This window comes from Durio zibethinus, chromosome 13 (genome assembly GCF_047325235.1).
Source record: "Durio zibethinus cultivar Kanyao isolate XHJ-2024 chromosome 13, ASM4732523v1, whole genome shotgun sequence".
Classification (NCBI taxonomy): Eukaryota; Viridiplantae; Streptophyta; class Magnoliopsida; order Malvales; family Malvaceae; genus Durio; species Durio zibethinus.
The window spans coordinates 19,167,855-19,188,101 of record NC_143174.1 but is presented as its reverse complement, the minus strand read 5'-3'; the positions used below and the strand labels follow the sequence as shown (position 1 = coordinate 19,188,101).

General features: G+C 35.5%; 4 protein-coding genes across 7 annotated transcripts; all 4 read right to left on the bottom strand.

The window, feature by feature from the left end:
* Positions 1–90: 90 nt before the first annotated feature.
* Positions 91–3,380, bottom strand: LOC111302908 (uncharacterized). Its single transcript, XM_089741964.1, has 6 exons — positions 3,038–3,380; positions 2,187–2,949; positions 1,634–2,040; positions 1,023–1,103; positions 946–963; positions 91–781 (listed from the first exon to the last, which is right to left on the bottom strand). Exons 1-6 carry the CDS (start codon positions 3,166–3,168, stop codon positions 568–570), a joined length of 1,614 nt encoding a protein of 537 aa, XP_089598090.1. The 5' UTR covers positions 3,169–3,380; the 3' UTR covers positions 91–567.
* A 135-nt stretch (positions 3,381–3,515) lies between these two features.
* LOC111302910 (ATPase 8, plasma membrane-type) lies at positions 3,516–8,065 on the bottom strand. Of its 2 annotated transcripts, none has more exons than XM_022898796.2 (13): positions 7,790–8,065; positions 7,300–7,656; positions 6,898–7,212; positions 6,477–6,803; positions 6,269–6,388; positions 5,994–6,116; positions 5,780–5,884; positions 5,386–5,695; positions 4,755–5,269; positions 4,493–4,666; positions 4,199–4,381; positions 3,914–4,083; positions 3,516–3,805 (listed from the first exon to the last, which is right to left on the bottom strand). In XM_022898796.2, the coding sequence occupies exons 1-13, from the start codon at positions 7,844–7,846 to the stop codon at positions 3,709–3,711; spliced, it is 2,853 nt and encodes a 950-aa protein (XP_022754531.1). In that variant the 5' UTR covers positions 7,847–8,065; the 3' UTR covers positions 3,516–3,708. The 2 variants fall into 2 exon arrangements, with proteins under 2 accessions (XP_022754531.1, XP_089598089.1); XM_089741963.1 differs by having other exon boundaries at positions 4,601–4,666.
* A 2,093-nt stretch (positions 8,066–10,158) lies between these two features.
* On the bottom strand, positions 10,159–10,939 carry LOC111302909 (large ribosomal subunit protein eL39x). Of its 3 annotated transcripts, none has more exons than XM_022898795.2 (3): positions 10,784–10,939; positions 10,506–10,609; positions 10,159–10,391 (listed from the first exon to the last, which is right to left on the bottom strand). In XM_022898795.2, exons 1-3 carry the CDS (start codon positions 10,784–10,786, stop codon positions 10,343–10,345), a joined length of 156 nt encoding a protein of 51 aa, XP_022754530.1. In that variant the 5' UTR covers positions 10,787–10,939; the 3' UTR covers positions 10,159–10,342. The 3 variants fall into 3 exon arrangements, with proteins under 3 accessions (XP_022754530.1, XP_089598091.1, XP_089598092.1); XM_089741965.1 differs by having other exon boundaries at positions 10,506–10,623; positions 10,784–10,897; XM_089741966.1 differs by having other exon boundaries at positions 10,506–10,637; positions 10,784–10,862.
* Positions 10,940–17,397: 6,458 nt separating this feature from the next.
* LOC111304092 (class V chitinase CHIT5b-like) lies at positions 17,398–19,008 on the bottom strand. Its single transcript, XM_022900606.2, has 2 exons — positions 17,771–19,008; positions 17,398–17,646 (listed from the first exon to the last, which is right to left on the bottom strand). The coding sequence occupies exons 1-2, from the start codon at positions 18,903–18,905 to the stop codon at positions 17,621–17,623; spliced, it is 1,161 nt and encodes a 386-aa protein (XP_022756341.1). The 5' UTR covers positions 18,906–19,008; the 3' UTR covers positions 17,398–17,620.
* Positions 19,009–20,247: the final 1,239 nt, after the last annotated feature.

The following is a 20,247-nucleotide window of genomic DNA, read 5'->3' as shown; positions in this document are numbered from 1 at the left end:
TTTTTAGTAAATTAGTGTTTTGGTTTGAGATGCAAGAGAATAAGTAATCGGTTTTCATAGTAATAGGGTGTGAAGAAAAAAAGTGGGGTATAAATAACACTACTCTTGCCAAAATCTTAAGATAATTACACGAAAACCCTGCTAAGTGCTAGTAAAGGGCTTTCAACTACGTTATCCCTCCAATTAGAAACCAGAGGGAGGACTCTAAAACAGTTTGTTATACTGAATCTCACCACTCTTGCTTTCAAACATATTTCCATCTTCACTCATCCAAATGTTCCCTTAATTATTTTTGTGTACAGAATCCAAATTTACTCGATCTGTCTGCTATTTCCTACTGTTTGGGCAAGGAACATATGGAACAATTATCATCCCTTTCCCCATGGCAACATGAGATTAAAAATATCTGAAAAATCCCAATAATTCTACAGAATACAGACCATATCCTAAATTAGAGTACATTGATTTCCTTTTTCATAGAATTGTCAATAACTAAAATATACACAATCATACATGTTAACATTAGCTAACAAGTGGAAGCACTCATTCCTCAGAAATCAGTATTTTTTATCTTGGTGTCCACACATACACTTGACCGCCACTCGTGGCTCCTGCTAACATCCCAACTTCATGAGGATGTGAATCAAATCTGCAGGGAATTGCAGACATTTGTGGACTCTGTAAAGTCATGATGGTTCTTCTTTGAGCGGGAGAGATGACATCAACACCTCTTTTCATGTTGCCAATGAAGATGCATGAATCATCCCACCCCCATATTCCTCTGCTTACAGAAAAAGATGATATGATATAAAAATTAAAACTCAACCTTATTAATGCCAGATATAACGTCAACTAGATTAATAGTACACCAGAGTTGCTGGGTACACCACAGAACATCAAGCAGATTATTATAGAAGAAAATAGTACATGACAGTCCAAACCTACCTGAAAGAAGAAAGCCACCTTCCCGTCCAATTATCATGGTATATCATAGAAATGTCCTCAAAATTGACTCCAGCCACCTTCCCGTCCAATTATCATGGTATATCATAGAAATGTCCTCAAAATTGACTCCAGTTATCATACCAACCTTGTTGTCCAAACTACATGAAAAGAAAAAAAACATTAGTCGAACAGGGACCAGGATCAAATTAAATACTAATTATGTTAATTTAATTGTAGAGTTTACTAGGCAACCAGAACAAAATTCTCCAGTTATCCAGAAAAAAGTCACCAATTTAACTATTTAAGCAATGAATTCCATCTTGAAGACATGTTAGAAGAGTTTCAAGATGTATATGCCAAAACTAGGACATCCATTAATAAATAAGGTAACATCTATGAACCACCCACTAGAAAATATATGCTCAAAGGAAGAGAAGCAATGTCTCATTACAAAACTCAAAAGGACATCCATTCAAGTTAAATTCTTTAAGTGACATATGATAAAGTCTGTCCTGCAAAGCAGGTTGCTTAATCACTGTTGAAGATAAAATTCTACAAATAAATTTGAAACAAAAGGTATCAGTTAGAAACTAGATATTCGAAAGTAGAATGAAATTTAAGCATCAATATATACATTTACCCTGAAATATCACCCAAAAGGGTTTAGGTTCAGAAAAAAACTTAATACCTAGTTGTTGCAAGAGAGCTTCCGGAGGGTGAGAAGTAGGCAGAATGAACAGCCCTGTTATGGCTCACAGTCTTCAAGGTTTTGGGTTTATGTGCACTCATACCCCTTAAATCCCAAATGCAAGCAGTTCCATCTGTTGATCTGGTTGCCATAATGTTGGGGTTCTGTGAGTTAAAGTCTATGGTGTTGATCCTGTCTTCATGCAACATCCAGTTTTTGCTGGACTTCCCTGCCCGAATATCCCAGATGTTCAATCCTCCACGACCCTTACCAAAATATAAGCTTGTCAAATTATTAGGCTGTTGAGAGAGGGAAAATATAGTTTCATCACAGGAATGCAGCAGATCAAAAACTTCCTTCTCAGCATCCATTAGTCGAATAAAACCATCATAGCAGCTGGTGAAGATCTGCACTCAAGTGCAATAAATATAGAGAAAACATCATAAATGTATTTGCCTTTAATAAATTGACAAACGGAAATCATAAATTCTGCATCTTCAAATTTGAGCAAAGTATGAAACTAATTTAGTACAAATTTCGAAACCCAAAGTACCTTTGACATTGAATATTGCTGAATTAAAATCCCAGAAATAGGACCTGTATGCGGGTGATACAGATATATCCCATCTTTTTCATCCTCACATCGCGCATTCCAAAATGCAATATTCCCAAATTTGTTCCCCGCTGCAATTATCCTCATACTGCTGGAAGGGAAAAACTTAACCACCATAATCCTTCCAGGCAAAAGCCGTGCTATATTCTCTGGTTTCAAATCCAATGATTCCAGCCAGGGATAACTCTTCCTAATCTTAACTAAACCATCCAAATACTCATTTTTAACCATACCCTTAACCAACTTGTTTTTTCCATTCAAATTCTCATCAAACTCTTCTTTAACTTTCTGTACCTTGACTGGACATTCAAAAACCTCACTTTTGCAAGATTCCAGTTTTCCTTTTTCGTTAAAATCACTCAAATTCTCCTCTTTAACATCCTTAACACTATCAAACTCTTCCTTAACTGAATCACCAACTTGGGTTTTCTTCGCAATAGTCAAAATTGTTTCAATCAGCATTTGATTAGACTCCATCTCATCTCCACCAAACACATCTCTCATGCCAATAGGACGCAAGACACGCGGTGATTGTGGCTTTAAAGGGCTAACAGATTTTGAGTTTTTATCAAAATTTTCGCATAAATCATCAGCCAAACCCTTTGAATCTGGTGGCATACCTCTCGTTCTCAATGATCGCCGGATTACAATCGGGGTCTCAGTCTTGGGTTTCTTCACTGGACTTGCTTTATATGTTTTAGCCCTGCAATGCAATCATATTTAAAAAGACAATAAAACTCTTTGCATCAAATTGTTGTAACAAAAATATATGAAAATGAAGATAGATTTACCTTTGGCGTTTGGTAGCGGCAGAGAGAGTGGCGGCTTTGGAGTGGATCTTGAGGGCGGCCACCATTTCGGCATTTCTCTTTATGTTCTCAAGTCTTTTACGTTCATACTCTGTTAGTTTCTGAGACGCCATGATAAACAAAGATTTTGATAATAGACAAGAAGAGATGAAAAGAGGATCTTTTCTTTGTTGGATGGTTATTCATCGTCTAGTAGCATTACGTTTGGCGGGAAAGAATGTTGGCGGCAAAAGAATTTGTACCACCTACGTGGCAGATCTCTGGCCGTTGATTCTTCCGGGCTTTGGAAAGTGGGGAAGTGGAATTTGGATAATCTTTGAAGGTGGGGAAAGTGGCCCCTGTTTTAAGACATTAATGTGCCATAAAATTGAGTACTATTTCCTTGTTTTGGCTTGGATTTTGAATAATAATTGCAGCGGAAGATAGATAAAAAGAATAATAATAATTATACTTCATACAATATAATAATCCCTTTAATTTTTATTTTTTATTAAATTCTGATGGCTGACATCGTTCTCAAATTCAAGAACAACTGATCTCACGATATTCCCCCCCTCTAAAGATTAAAAACAGAAAACAATAACAAAGCAGGGGATCGTTTCTTCCCATGTTATCTCTTCTCTATCATGCTTTCCCTATACTCCATCCTTGAATTATACTGTGTAGTGCTGCTGGATGGTATCAATGTCTAACCCCTTCAACTTCACCACCGATTCAACGTGACCCTTGAGAGTGTGGAGCTCCCTCAGCCTGTCAAATGAAGCCAAGTTAAATTTGTGATCATAGTTTTAGGAAAAATAATAAAAGCATGTGCTTCTCAATAATGGTGGCTGAGGAGTCAGGGCTTTTGGACTGTACCTTGCTATCTCAGCACGCTTCTTAGCCTGCTCAGCTATTTCAGACAACTCGTGGTTCTTGTCATTCGACCTGGCTTCTGGGAGTGAAAGGCCGTGTAGGGTACGTTGAGTTGCTGCCCATTGTGCCTCCCTCTCTCCCCTGCCGTAGTCCTTCTTTGTTGTGAATGCGGTCTGAATTGATAATCGTAAAGAACAAAGGAAATTTAGTCAAAGAGAATACCATATAGTAAAAAAAAAAAAATTAAAATATATAAGCTTAAAATGTCTTAACAAGAAAAAGTTTGACCTTGTTCTGAAGCAGGTTATCCCAGGCCTTGCCACTCAAAGAGTAGCGGATAATGAACTTGAGGATATCTAGAGGGATGTAGGTTATTACGCTAAAGACCCAGATGACTCCTGCCCATCCCCATCCAATGCCTTGGATCCTGGCGAAGCCCCAGCTTGCATACACAGCAATGACAGTAGCCACCTTTTTGAACAAGTAAGAAGAGTTATAATTTTAAGCAAAACTTGGCAATAATATGACAACAATCAATGCAAACAAGTAAAATTTAGAAATATATTAATAATATATATTGACCAGCTGTGCAGCAATGAAGGCTCCAAGAAGAAAGAGACCAGGGCGCTCAACATAGGACCAGCTCCTTGACCTTGTCACAAAGATGAGTGCTTGACTGATGATACTCACTTGAAGGTAGAGAGCTGAAGTAAGCTCATCCACATTATCATTGATTGGCTTCACGCCAAACTTCTCCTGCGAAAATGGAAAACAATATTAATTTCTTTTTCTTCTTTATAGAGTCATTAATTTGGTTGATTCATTTGCAGTGTGATTCGCTCACGGTGAAAAAGTCTGTGTCGTGAGCAAGCCAGAAAAATAGCACTGTCACGAAAGCCATGTAGGCCCCAAGGACAATGCCAGTTGCGAATATTTCCTTCAGCTTCCATGAGTCAGGCATAGGAGATGGCTTGACCCTGTCCTTGGAGATAGTCATGATGGTTCCATCATTGAGGATGGCAATGACCAAGACCATAAAGGGTGAGAAGTCAAACTCCCAGATGAGAGCAACGAGCATGAACCCCATCACAATACGAATTGTGATAGAAACAGCATAGATTGTGTAGTTCTTCATCCTCTGGAATATGGCTCTGCTTGTCAACACCGCGCTTACAATCACACTCAATCCTGGCTCAGTCAAGACTATGTCTGAGGCGCTCCTGGCAGCATCAGTTGCATCAGCGACAGCAATACCAATATCCGCCTTCTTAAGTGCAGGGGCATCGTTCACACCGTCTCCTGTCATTCCGCAGATATGCTTCCTATCTTGGAGCCTTTTAACAATCTCATACTTGTGCTCTGCATACAACAAATTTTAAGTGATTAAGCAAGAGGCCTTCCTGACACATTAAATCTACTACAAATATCGTTGCTGTTTTTAGTAAATTTGAGAACTTAGATGATCATCCATTTACCAGGGAAGACTCCGGCAAATCCATCAGCTTTCTCAATCAGCTCATCAACAGGAATGGCAGCAATAGCCTTATCCTTACTCTGGCCAAGGAGGGAGGAAGAAGGATACATGTTAGTGCCCATTCCAAGTCTGCGACCAGTCTCTTTGCCAATGGCAAGCTGGTCACCGGTGATCATCTTAACATTGACACCAAGGTCAAGGGCCCGTCGAATAGTCTCAGCACTATCATGCCTGGGAGGATCAAAGAGAGGCAAGAGACCCACAAACTCCCAAGGTCCTCCGGCGCTCTCCTTTGTTTTCTCTGGAATTGTCTGTGAAAAGACAAAATAAATTGGTTAGAGAAGTGGTAAACTCATATGAAATCAAGCAAGTATATTAGCAGTAAGGTCATCCACCTGTCTAGAAACTCCCAAGGACCGAAGGCCGCGGTTAGCAAAGCTGTCAATGACTTCATGCGCCTTTTTCCTCAAGTCTCCAGTGAGCCCGCAAAGCTCAATGATCTGGTAAAAACATTAGATTTTGGATTGAGAAGCCACACTTGTGCAACCAGTGATTATTTAGAGATCAGAAATGAACTACCCTGGCAGTTCAGTTGATGTAGTATCTTACCTGCTCAGGAGCACCCTTGCTGCAACGATGCCACTCGCCATTGCTGTCAATGTAGGTGATAGCAGTGCGCTTATCCACAGGGTTGAAGGGAAGGAAGTGTAATTCAGTAATTCCAGCCCTTGCCTATTGATTCATAAGCAGAAAAATTAGAAACTCTTTTATTTATTTATTTATTTATTTTTTTTTTTTGGGGGTGGGGGGGGTGGGTGGGAATAACTTATGCAATAGCGTGCTATTCCAGACTGTATGAACGAAATGTGGGCTGTATCAGATACCTCTTTGGGGTCGCTCAACATCCCTACAATTGAAGCATCAATGGAGTCCTGGTTTTCAACCCTGGAAGCCCTTGCGGCAAGCAGCAGAAGAGTGTCTTTGTCCATACCACTTACGAACACCTGTGGATATAAATATACTCATGGATAAATACCAAGTTTATGCTCGCGAAACCATGTTAGAAAGATAGCAGAAGTGCTCATAACCAACCTCAATGAGACTCTTGTCTACTGTTAGCTTGTTGAGGGTGAGAGTCCCAGTCTTATCACTGCACAGGACATCCATCCCTGCCATTTCTTCAATGGCAGTCATCCTCTTGGTGATGGCTCCTTGCTGTGACAAGCGGTGAGATCCAATAGCCATTGTAACAGACAAGACTGTGGGCATGGCGATTGGGATTCCTCCAATGAGAAGCACCAACAGGTTGTCAATACCATCTCTGTACCTCCTGTGCTGGATTGGGTACATCACCATGATCTCAATGAGCATTCCCACAGCAATCGAGCAGATACAGAAGTTACCAATGGCAGTCAACACCTGCACCATTAAGGAACATGAAGCGATGGGTTATTATCTAATGTAAACACGACCAATTTGGATCATCATAATGAACAACCACAATTACAGTTACCTTTTGGAAGTGACCAACATTGTTGGTGCTGTCAACAAGGTGAGCAGCCTTGCCGAAGAAGGTGTGGACACCAGTGGCAATGACAACAGCCTCAATCTCACCTTGTTTACAAGTGGATCCAGAGAAGACCTCATCACCTGAGTTCTTGGTAACAGGTAGGGACTCACCAGTGAGGGCAGATTGATCAATTTTGAGTGGATCACCCTTCAAGAGACGAGCATCCGCTGGGATGATGTCTCCCAATTTGACACTAATTACATCTCCTGGTACCAGGATTGCTGCATCTTGCTCACCCCATTTGCCATCTCTCAACACCTACAAAGTGAACCATGATGTTGATGGAACCTGGAAAAGGGACTCCGTAGAAGCAATAAGACGTACGAAAATGAACAAAAAGTATACCTTAGTTTTGGGTGCAAGACCAGCCATCAAAGCAGCTGCCGCGTTGCCTGCGTTGTTTTCCTCAATGAAACTGATGGTTGAGTTGATGATAAGCAAAGTAATGATACCAACGAAGTCTTGCCAGTCTGGAGGCTTGCCTCCTCCATTGGCCAAAACAATGGCCATGATAGCAGCAGCCTCCATAACCCACGACAGAGGATTCCACATAAAGCCCAAGAACTTAAGAAATTTGTTCTCTTTTTTCTCTTCAAGCTTGTTAGGGCCAAAAATGTTAAGCCTTTTCTCTCCTTCTGCTGTTGTCAAACCCTCTCTCGTACATTTCAGCTTCTCAAAAACCTCCTCCACAGGGATTCGCTCCTACATAAAAACACACACACAGCACAGTAATTTGGTTTTCATCTTTATTTTTTCTCAACATGTTAGAAACAAAAGCAACGAGAAACCAATACAAAAGGAAGCTAACAGGAACAAAAAGGTTTCAAATGCTTACAAGATCAATAGTCTCGTTCTTGATCTGCTCCAAAAAGATGTCATCCTCGGAAGCCATGGCTACGGACACAGTCCAAATAAAGTAACAAACCAGGACTTAGTTTAAGAGAAGAAAGAAGAAACTCTTGACCACAGGAGCTGATCTTTGAGCTTCTTTCTTCAGGTTTTATGGTAGCTGTCCGTCAGGCTCCCCAGTCCTCCATAAGACTAGAATGGAGCGGTGCAGAGACAGAGAAAAAGAAATGAGAAGTGAGATTATTTGTTCTTGAAAGAGAGCGATTTCTGGATTGAAATGTATTGTTTTTATAACCAACTTCAAGGCAAATGAGAGACAGTTACGACATTGAATTCGGGCTGGTTTCTTCGGGGCCTGTGGCTTGCCAGAAGTCCCGGTGCTTTTGTTGGGTTAACCGTTTTATCAGAGTATCGGACAGCCTTTTATATTACAAAACTGAAATTTCCGTACAGTTTTTGAAAACAAGATTTTCTATGGTTTGTGTCAAAAACAAGTGCCGCCTACCCAAATTTTCTTTTTTTTGTGGGGATGACATTACATTTTTGAGCGTCAAAACATTAGCCATTAAAAAGTCAAAACAAGCAGAGAGTCAACGCTAATGCTGGCTTTTCATAGGAATCTAATGACTAACGGCGTAAATTGTAACGAAACAAGAAATACAGCGCAAAATTGAGGAATATTAACGACCTAAAAGGGGTGGATTTACAGTGTCTCTACATAACCATACCATACATTACAAGAAACTGGGATATTTGAACAATAGTAGCGATATATGTTAAATTTGTCATTTTTTTAGGCCGCTGTACACTTTAGAACACACTAAATAAAATGAAGACAAATTAAAATCATGTCTTTATAATTCTCTGCTTGCATCGGTTAATGTGGATTATGTTGTGCACATTGGTGCTGTGGCGAAAGCGCTAGCCGGTAATGGTTAAGGAAACAGTTGGCCTTCTACTCTTAAAATCCAAAGCAACAAATAAACAACGTTGTTCGTTGGAGAAAGCACGAGCTTTTGCAAACACAACATTCGGCGACCAAGGTCCCCTCTGCATATGTTGTTAAAGTCTTTTAAGATAAATCCTTTTAATGTAAAAAACAGATCCTAGAAGGCTAAAACTGGTTCCTGAGCTGACAATGTCTCCACAAAAATATCATAAGGGGCAATCATCATTTTAAGACGAACTTATTATTCTACATCGCTCGTCCAAGACTGATTCCCATGACAGGCTACTTAACTACTCAACACATCATTAGGCGCCCTCACCATACCACATTGCACTAATCCTTCATTATCCACAGAAGCTCAGGCTTCAGCAAATATAAATGTCCTTTGTACCACTCATGAATGCCAGCACAACAACTACGCGACAAGAAAAGGGCTGACATGTAGCACAAAGCAAACCAAATGGAAGCTCTCATGTCTTTTCTACTCCCATGTAAGCAGACGGTGAACTTACTCCGATAGCATTTAATGTGGAAACACATAAATTTTATCCATGTATATTATTGCATCCAAACGTCAGACCTGTAATGTAAGTCATCACATTGGCCTTTGCCAAAGGCTTAAACCGGCAACTAACACCATCTCAAATTCAAGAAGTACCAAACATGAGGTCCACGACCATGACATCATACCCATCATGTAACCAAGAATATTACTTGCAATGTCACTTATTTTCCTAGTTCCATGTCATTGCTTAGATCGAAGTTCTACAAATTCACCATTCCCCAAGCAAACGTAATGGCACGACAGTATGTTATGTAACCATCCAACCTTGCTAAGCTCACTCAACCAACAGTATTCATTTGCACAACTTTGGTCCTATGAGATATCTGGCCTCACATCCTGCGATCTAATTAACTCTGAACCTCACTGATCAAAAATAGTTCCCTCAAAACTCAAAAGTATTTTCCATTTCAAACTACCAAAATGTTCTCCTTGTTTAGAAACACACAAAGCATTTCCCCTTTCAAAAAAACCTTCATGACCGTCTTAAATAGAAAAGACAGTATCCACACCATAAATCAACGTTCTCTTCCTATTTTCAACTAAATTCCTACTCTACATATTGTTTTTAATAGCTATCTAGAATTTTAAAGCATCAAAGAATGTCACTAAAAAAAACTAGCTTAACATTACCACTATTACCCAATAATTTCAAGTTCATTGATTCATAACAACGCAGTGGTTCAGATTCAAATAAACTCAACAAGTTCACTCTCAAGTACATACAGATCACCCAGGTGAGAAGGCTTAACATAACAAGATAAGTAAAAGCAACCACCATAGCCAAGATCAATGTGAAGCACTCAAATGAAAATAAAGATAATAAGGAACTAGAAGCGGAGTATGAAATCAAGCATTAGCTAAAACAAAGTTGCAACGATGACTTGAAATATTGTCAACAATCTTATCAAAATCTGATAATGAATGAACCCCTCAGTAGTTGCCAATATTAAATCCCAGATCAAAAAGTCTTAAAATAAACTTGGAAAAACAAAAACAAAGCTTGAATCCAAATAAGCTCATCCAGCTTAGAACCCTAGCTTGGTGCGGCGCCAGTGCCTACGCTTCGCATTGTACCTGTAACCCAAAAACAAAAATTCAAAAGAACCCATCAATGAAAATACTTAAAAATGAAACAAAAACAAAAATCTGTAAACATATTTAAGCGAAACATAAAGAAAATATATTGACCTGATGGTGTTGTCGGTGCGCATGCGGATCCAGTAAGGGATGGGTCTGTTCTGCCTCATCTTCTTGGCCAGCTTCTTCTTGATCATGAAGGTCTTGTGTGATGGCTGCCAGAGAGCTACTGTTAAAACTCAACTTTGTTTACATATAAAGTGAGATAACCAGCCATTTTTGCAAAAGGAAAATGAAAAAAAAAAAAAAACAAAAGCAATTCAAGCTTAAAACGAATGACTCAACTATTACTAACGTACGGAAGAAGGGAAAGGGAGGATGGAGATTACCATGTTTGGCGGTTTGGGAGGGGAAGCGGCGCTAGGGTCTTGACGCTGCGTGGCTACAAGCTTTGAAGAAGATAGAAAGCGCTTCACATAATAAATTTTTGCTGCAGCTGGGATTTTAGGGTTTGCGTTGTTGGGCCATTCATGGACTATGAGTTCTAAATGTGGACTGTTTTGGTAATTTTCAGCTCAAATGATGTTGGGATTGCCATCCATGTATTTGGGCCTTCTCCTATGTTTTATAGGATTTTCAAAGTTTAATCCAAATTAACAACATCAATTTTAGCCCAAAAATGCTGGCCCCTATGAAGCTACGCTAAGACAAGTTTGCTGTTGGCCGTAATCGGCAGTCCCGGTCGAGCCACAATCTTTGCCGCTTCGAATTCAAGACTTCCTTTGTCTAGTCAAAATCACAAAATAGTACAAGGCAAAAGCTACCAAAAGTTTTAGTAGTGAATTTTGACCAAAAAACATATTTGAATCCATAGTTTATCCATGAGTTAAAAATCGATTTTAATTGTGCTTTTTGAAAAAACAATCGTTGATTGCATTAATTCTATCCCAAGTTTATCAATGTGTTTGATTATGAAATATTGAGTCACCGCTTGGGGGAAATTACGTCATTGCATCGAATGATGTTAGAATATTGAAAGGGTTGCTTTTGTTTCATTCATATTACTATTGAATTATTTGTATTAATAATTTAAATTGTAGTACATCTTATAAAAAATTTAATTATGAATAAATAAAATTAATTTTTATATTAATTTTATTTATATTTTAAATAATTATATTTGAACAAAAATAATTATTATAACTATTTGAATATAAATATATTATTATTCATAAAAATTATGATTATACAAAAAATCATAATTATTTAAAAAAATTGATATCGTTCATTTATTATAAATAAATCTTTTACTATACTCATTTTTACTATTTCTAATTAGAAAATTTGAGACCTTGTTATATCTTCAATATATAACTGCTTTTAAAAAATATTTTTTTACGTCTCAAAGCCAAAATTCTCTTATATTATTTTTATTCTCTTATTTATTTTTTTTAATAATTTAAAGGTAGTTATGAAGAAGTTTTTATATTTCGTATTTATGGAGATACAACATAAATAAATTTAGAAATGTATTGATAAAATCTGAATTCTTAAAATAATTATCGTCAAAAAGAAATAATTATCTACCATGAGGTCAGATAAATTTTTCTTTAATTTTTATTCAAAATTAGTATGTCATTATTTCATTGTTTGATTTTGTTGCATGAATCCAATTTCATGATTATTTTTCATATTGCCTAGGCTGTTGGAATTTATTAATTGTGCATTCCAAAAGTTTTACAAGAATGGAATTTTCAAAATTGTGGCTAGTGTAGTATGAAGTTAATAGGGTGAATATATTGGCATGATTTATTTGTGAAATTTATGTTACTATTTCATACCAAAGTTTGGCCAACAAATTGGGTTAAAGGTGATATTCAAGTTTAAATGGAAAAGGCACATCATTAATAACATTAAAGGCTATTACTAATTATTGATAATTTGAAGGCAATCCACCAATGTCTTATCGACATATTTATAGATTTGAAAAGTTTTATTTTGGAATACCAAGAAGAAGCTAACGTGGTTTGCAATTAAAACAATTTAAATAAAGTTTGTTTTAATGCAAACAGAGATTATAAATAATTGTAAGGATATATAACATTATTGTACATAGATTAATTCAAAAGGGAAAATGCACAAATGTCCATGGGTTTTTATAATTTCATGACAAAGATTTACACTAGTCACACACTTTTAATGTGCAGATTTGATAATAATATTCACTTACAATAGGCTTAATCTTTGGAATTGATCACTAAATGAATTATCCATGAAGAAGGTGGTATGACTCTTAAATGAATAGTGCTTTTGATAAGTTTGAAAATTATTTATTTATAAATAATAGACAAATAGCTCTTCTTAGTGGTCTTTGCATAAAAGTTATATTTGTTTAATTTTATTTGATAATAATTATGGCTTGTATAAATTATCTATATCTCATGATTTTAGTTTTGGGATATAGTGAAAGTATAAAATTATATTTACTTTAAAAGTCATGAGTGATTCAAAAATTTTGTGAATATAAAAATAAAATAAATAGCAAGATGAATGCTATTTAACCCATTTGGGATATGGACATGGTTTTGCTCATGGTAATAAATTGGTGAATGGTGTCCATGATGAAATAAATTCATAAGTTTTCATGAATTGGCATGAAAGTCTTAAAAATAGACTATAAAAAGCATGAGTATACTAAAAAAAAGAATTGAAAGTGATTATATTTGACATCATTCTTATTGTTGTATACTCTCATATTGAGTTTAAATAAAAGTCTTAAAATTTTTATTAGAAGAAAATATTAAGATATAAAATATTTGCTAATTATCTTTCACTAAAGAAGGATTTGGAAGCCTTCTACTTAAAAAAAAAATTAGTGAAAAGATAAATAAAATGACAACTTAATTAAGTATATATGATATCTTGATAATTGAATGGAACATTCTTTAATAAAAAAGAATGTAAATTTGCATATAGTAGTGGTGATAAGAATAAAAAAAAAAAAATTATCACCATAGTGTTGTAAGATTTTAATATAATTTTATGAGCAAATTATACAAGCTAATAAGTTTAGTACAACTTATTAAAGTAAAATTATAAAAAGTCCTTAAATATCTTAAAATGACTAAAATAACTTGGTTCATTCATTAAGTTTATCCAATTATACTAAAAGAATAATTATTTTTTAAAAAATAAAAGTGTATAAATAGAATTGTTGAAATTTTATATTAATGAATATAGAGTTATAGCTATAACCAATGCCATCTATTTCTTAAAATGACAAGAATGAGACAACAATGTCTAAAGCATGTAAATGATATGCATAATGAAAATTTTAGACATATTAGGTGAAGTGATTATATTAGAGATTTAATCTTAAATGTGAGTAATTACCATAAAAGAAAATTGATATCCAAGATATCTTATTAGTAGTACTACAAGTAGAATAGATGTAAACCCTTACTATTAGACACCAATAATAGAAACTCAACTTTGAATTAGTAACCTTTAATTACAACGTTTAATAGGTAAAAACAAGTTATTATTATGTATCTGTTAAGCACTAGTAAATCCATTCAAATTTTAGAAACTAGCGTGATATATTGTGTGAAAAAGATGAGTTTTTATACTCTTAATGGAGTTTATTATTTCAATGTCTAAAGTAACGGAGACATAATGAAAACTCTACCTATATAAACATAGAAGTGATATTTTTTTAATAAGAAAATTTGGGGTTTTTCTTGTAAATGTTTTTGAATAGGATAAGCACATAGCTATAATAGTACTAAAAGCGGTTATAAACATCTAACAAAATAATAAATAAGTATTATGTGTGTTATATCTTTAATTTTAGCATTCGGAGTTAATGTTTAATCTGTGGACACCATCAACTTCGTTAAAATTCTAAGATACATATGCAAATTGAATGTTTAAATTGAGAGATACATTTTTATATTTATAATATTTATTTGTGTGAAAAGTTAAATATTTAGCACTAACATTTCAAACTAGTAGAAGATTGTTGGTTGTTTAGAACGTGTTGTATCCTACATTGGATAGAAAATTTTAATTATTGATGAATAAAATTAATTTTTTATTAATTTTATGCATATTTTAAATAATTATATTTGAATAGAAATAATTATCACATTAAAAATGATCATAACTATCTAAGTATAAATATATTATTATTCATAAAATGTCATGATTATACAAAAAGTCATAATCATTTGAATAAAAATTTATGTCTATTCTTTTATTATAAATAAATATTTCAATATAATCATTTTTACTATTTCTAATTAGAGAGTTTGAGACTTTATTATATCCTAATGACATAATTACCTTTTAAAAAATATTTTTTACGTCTAAAAGCTAAAATTCTTTTTTATTATTTCTATTCTCTTATTTATTTTTTCTAACAGTTTGCAGTTGGTTTTTCGAAGTCTTACTATTGACCTAGTATTTTTCTTTTCTGTTTGTTGCTCTATATTACATATCTTCTGTGTATTTGTATTATATTTATTTTATATTAAATACGTATAAAAATAAAAATTATTGTATTGTAATTTGTCGATACTTCAAACACAAAATATTTTGTTTTGTTTGTCAAAATTTTAAACGATTTTATTTTCATGTCTTTATTGTGTCTGATTAAAATTACTAAGTTTAATCTATGTGAATGTATTTATTAATTCATCCCAAAAAAAATATTTACGAATGAATCCTAAAGAATTAACAATGCGAAGAGAAATTAAATTAGTTAATTATCAGCTTCTTCCTCTATTGGGAAGCTAAAGTAAAAATGAAAAGAAACAACACAAAAATAAATTGAAAATTGTAGCTTTGGGACAATATCGGGTGGAGAAGGAAACAAGCTTGATGCCAGCGAAACTTGATTATCCATAATTAAACGGAAAAGCTTCTCCAATGAGTGATCTCCATGATTCCCGAATAACAGTACCACAAATTGATGTTTTCAAGCATGTTCAAAATTTGTAGGATCCTATAACCAAATTAACAACAAAGCTGGCCTGGCTGATAGTAAACCTAGGACACAACATATACCATTCACTATAATTCAAGTTTCTCCAAACATATCCGATCAGAAAACTTCAAACACAAGAGCAAAATAACCAAGTAAATCGATAAAACCGTAGCTTAGTTACTCTACTGTCAGATGCTCTAAATAGCATATATATACATACATACATACATATATATATATATATATATATATATATAATCCTTTGGTTCTAAAGCTGAAAAAAATTCAAATCCCGAGTTTGTAATCATCACAATATATATCCTAAATGGCCAAGCAAAGAATAGCGTCTTCTTGTTGGCCATTGTCTTAATTATTGATGCAAATATCTTGTTCTCTGCTGCTTCATTTCCTAGTTTGTTAGCTCGTAATTACTGGCAGCAGCCTAGACCAACGAAACTAATTGGGTGGAGTACACGGGGCCCTGAGCCCGCGAACATCCACCATCTCCATCAGCACTCCATCCGGCTCCTAGTTCTTCACCTTATTCCTATCATGGAATTAAAGGTGGCTATTGGCCGTCTTGGCTAGCTTATAGTCTCCCTCCCTCATCAATCCCTACCTTGTACTTCACACATGTTTTATGCCTTTAATAACTTCCATCACCCAACCTGATGATCAATGGATGGCAAACTTTACAGCTACCATTCGTGCCAAAAAACCACCGGCAAAAGCCATGTTATCCATAGGAGTAGCGAATTCTGGCACTGGTAATTTCTCCAACATGTTTAGTAACCCTGAGAATCGCGCTGCTTTCATCAATTCCACTATTGTTACGGCCAGAAAATATGGTTTTGATGACCTTGACATTAATTGGAATTTCCTAATAACCCAGATGACATGTCAAACTTCTCAGTGCTCTTCAAAGAGTGGCGTAAAGCTGCAGAGAGTGAGGCTTCAGGCTCAGGCAAGCCTCCCCTTCTATTAAGCGCTGATGTTTATTTTGCTTCCAGGTTTTTCTTTGATCTGCCTAGGACATAACCAGGTGATGCAATTGCAAAGTATCTTGATTTTGTAAATCCTATGTGCTTTGTTTATCATGGAAGTTGAAACACTTCTGTCACTGGTGAGCATGCTCTACTTTATGACAAATATTAACAGAAGTTATGGCATGTCATCCTGGATTGTGGATGGAGTCCCTCCAAAGAAGCTGGTTATGGGCATGCCACTTTCTGGAAGAACATGGAAATTGATAGACCCAAAAAAACATGTGGAGTTGGGCCTGGAAATAATGGCATATTATTGTGAAAGGAAGTTGCAATGCACATATAATGCTGGACATAATGCCCATGTAGTGCATGACGGGATACGGTACCAGAATATTCATTCTCAGGAACCAATTGGATTGATTATGATGGGCCAACGTCAGTGGCAAAGAAGGTTGAGCATGCTAAGGATCATCACGTTCATGGTTATTTCTTCTGGGCCCTTGGATATGACACGAATTGGACCCTTTCAGCAACCGGTAGGTTCTCATCTGGGGCAATTTCCATTAATTTGAATTTAAATTACTTGATCATTGGGGTAATAGGGGTTGAGCCCTAGACTTCCCCGAACCTCACGTTAACCTTTTATTGCTGAATCAACATTCAAAGCATATTGGCCTTTCAATTAACCATGTTCATGGAGCTTTAAATTACTTCTGTATTCTGTTATTATACACTGGTAGGCTAATTCTTTTATGTTTTCTGTGTTCGGCAGCATCAAATGCATGGGAAAGAATACTCTAGTAGCACCTGAAGTCGGACCGATGAAATATTCACAATCTCATCTGGAGCTTTCATGGAGAATGATTCATTTGGAGGCTGCCTGGAGCCTTCTGAAACTGTTTCTTTTTCCTTTTTCTTTTCCTTCTACGCTTTCTTGCTTTGTGTTGCTAATAAACTTGATTTGTCAATTATGCATGTCAACTATCATCGGTTTGCAATTTTCAATCCCCTAAACATGCAAGTGTATACATGAAAAAAATAAATGGATTATTTCTAGTTGTTTCTTGATCGAAATAAAAGAAACTCAAAAAGTTCTGAGTTACAAGCGTTCAACTTGATTGATCAATTAGTCATCGTTTTTATTATCTAATTTACTGTATAAAACAACTTTGGAAGGCACAAAAAGATAAAGCGAAAAATTTCCCACCGTATCATCAGTACTCAAATCAATCGAAGTAAAGCTTCAATTTTAATTAACCATGAACCCACGCTCTTGAAGCTGCCAAAACATCAAGCACGACAAATTAAATTTTAATCAACCAAGTCATCAGATTACTGAAATTATCTTATTGTATATTGATACTAATATCGTATCAATAAAAGAGGGGATGAAGTGCTATTACCTTGTCTAGAGATTTTCCACTCGCTATCGTAGCTAAGAGCCCAAAAGAAATAGCCACGAATTCCAAGGGCCTGAGCAAACTCAATCTTCAACGTTGCTGATATAGCGTCATCGTACCCAATCCAGGTTGAACCAACATAAGAATATGTTGATACAGTGTCCATATCATGTACTACCTTGGCACCATTCTTCTTGTTGAACTCCTCTATCTGGACAAAAGTCAGTACCCCATCGTCTCCTGGGCCTACCGAAACTGCAGCTGATCCAATCTCATGAGAGTTTGGATCCTTTAGCTCCCAAGTCTTCCCATAAAGTGGTAGGCCCATAACCAACTTGCTACTCGGCACCCCAGCTTTGATCCATGATCTAAGCCCATAACTAGTACTCACATTACTGTTGGGGTCATAAAGTGCTGCATGGGCCCCTGTTGTCGAGGTGTCCCATGCTCCATGATAATCAAAACACATTGCACTAACCCAATCCAAATTTTGATTAATGGAGCTCACCGGGTATTTGCGGTAGACTTCATCCAAGAAAAAGTCGACTGAGAAGTAAACAGCGGCCGTGAGAAGTAGAGGAGCTCGGTGGGTTGCCTTAGCCTCATTGTTGATAGCTCGTCGCCATTCCATAAACAAAAGGCCTAAGTCTTGCATATCTTTTGGGCTCCGAGGGAATTCCCAATCCAGGTCCATCCCATCAAAACCAAAATTTCGTGCAACCTGTATAGCTGAAGTTATAAAAGCTTTACGTGACTTTGCCTCTGAAGCCATGCGAGCAAAGAGAAGAGAATCAGAACCTCCGCCACCAATAGAGAAAAGAGTTTTGACAGGCGGATTCTTGTGATGGAGGGTTGTAGTAAAATTCGACAGCAGTAGAGATGTCGAACTTGAGATTTCAAACTTATAGGTGGCGTTGCTTGGCATGAGAAAAGCATAATAAATATGAGTAAACAAGGATGTATCTATGGCTGATGGCGGGAAAGTTGACGTCCATGAAGGCCAGTAAGCTGCTTTGACAGCCAGTGGCGACGCCATGACAACTCTTGTAGATATAGGCGTGGTTAAGAAAACAATAAGAATGGAAAAGATATGAAAATATGTGATGAGGCCTGCCATTATTGCAAGAGGGCTTTTCATACAAGATTTGATCAAGATTCTCGAATATATATACCGTTCTAGCTTAGCTAATAGTGAGAAGAAAATTTGAACAATTCATTTGTCTATGGTTTTGGATGGCTCTGTTTATCCATGACACATAGTTTTAGATGATCTAGGGAAGTTAAAATAGCATTTTCTAGATAAGAAATGCGGCATTGGAATACTTCTCATAAATTGGTCTGGTGGGTGGGTGGGCGTCAACTATCTAGAAAACCTGACCTATTCAAATCAAATTTTGATTTGAAAAAGAATCAGAGTTGTCCGATCCGATTGGAATCAAGGTTAAAAATAACTTCTCAAAACAACACTAGATAGATAAAAAGAGAACAAAATTTTTATATACTCATGGTGTGTTTGAATCATGCATAATGGCCTTTTGTGTTTGTCTGGCACTAGCTTTTGATTGTGGAGAGGACATAAGGGACAAGTGGAAGTCACACTTCTATCACTTATTTAGGTAACCATGAGGCCTCATTCAAGCAACTTGGCTCTCAGTCTACCTTTGGTTAAAGTCTTATTTAATGCATCAACCAAGTCGACTTCCAAAATCTCCTTTAATGATTTGTCAATGCAGTTATGCATAATTTTCAATATGAAATCCCTTTCAATGATTTGTCAATGCAGTTAGGTATAATTTTCAAGGATTACCCTTTGATTCTTCAAGATCCTGAAAGGAATATTATATGAAGCAGGTATTATACGTACAAAATTAAAATATTTTTCTCATGATTGTTTGAATTTAATTATATGATAAAGTTAGGAAAATGTTCTAGACTTCGGTTGGGCATGTAAATATTGGACCTGAGCCTGAGTTGGGTGTCAACAAGGAGCTAGGTCAATACATAGAAAGTTCATGATTTGTATCAGGCTTGAATTAACATATAAATTAATTTGGTTGAAAATTTTAGGTTAAAATAATAAAACAATTCTTGAGTTTTATAATTTTATTTAGATAATTTTTTATACTTTTATTGTATTCAAATAAATCTTTAATTTTTAATTTGCACCTAAATAAATCTTTAATCTTTAATTTGTATCCAAATAAGACTTTAAATTTTTAATTTATACATAAATAAATCATGAACGTAAATAATTCTTTTATTTGAAATAAAAGTTTATTTTTGGATATAAATTAAAGGATATGATTTATTTGTATATGATTTATTTGGATACAATAAAAATATAAAGATTTATTTTTAAAAAATAAAAAAATTCATGAGCTTTTTTTTAGTATTTTATCAAAAATTTTACATGATTTGGGTTTTAAACTCTTCCTAAATAGCTTAAAAAGGAAAGAATTTATTCTCCTAGATAGATATAT

Excerpts from the sequence above, each read along its gene's own strand:
- LOC111302908 (XM_089741964.1), bottom strand. The coding sequence starts at position 3,168 with ATGGCGTCTCAGAAACTAACAGAGTATGAACGTAAAAGACTTGAGAAC. Across the intron at positions 2,950-3,037 it reads GCCGCTACCAAACGCCAAAG|GGCTAAAACATATAAAGCAA; the intron begins GTAAATCTATCT and ends ATTGCATTGCAG. Across the intron at positions 1,104-1,633 it reads AGCTCTCTTGCAACAACTAG|TTTGGACAACAAGGTTGGTA; the intron begins GTATTAAGTTTT and ends CTTTTCATGTAG.
- LOC111302910 (XM_022898796.2), bottom strand. The coding sequence starts at position 7,846 with ATGGCTTCCGAGGATGACATCTTTTTGGAGCAGATCAAGAACGAGACT. Across the intron at positions 6,804-6,897 it reads ATGTTGGTCACTTCCAAAAG|GTGTTGACTGCCATTGGTAA; the intron begins GTAACTGTAATT and ends TTAATGGTGCAG. Across the intron at positions 6,117-6,268 it reads TGTTGAGCGACCCCAAAGAG|GCAAGGGCTGGAATTACTGA; the intron begins GTATCTGATACA and ends ATGAATCAATAG.
- LOC111302909 (XM_022898795.2), bottom strand. Across the intron at positions 10,392-10,505 it reads CGCACCGACAACACCATCAG|GTACAATGCGAAGCGTAGGC; the intron begins GTCAATATATTT and ends TTTGGGTTACAG.
- LOC111304092 (XM_022900606.2), bottom strand. The coding sequence starts at position 18,905 with ATGAAAAGCCCTCTTGCAATAATGGCAGGCCTCATCACATATTTTCAT. Across the intron at positions 17,647-17,770 it reads GTGGAAAATCTCTAGACAAG|CTTCAAGAGCGTGGGTTCAT; the intron begins GTAATAGCACTT and ends ATGTTTTGGCAG.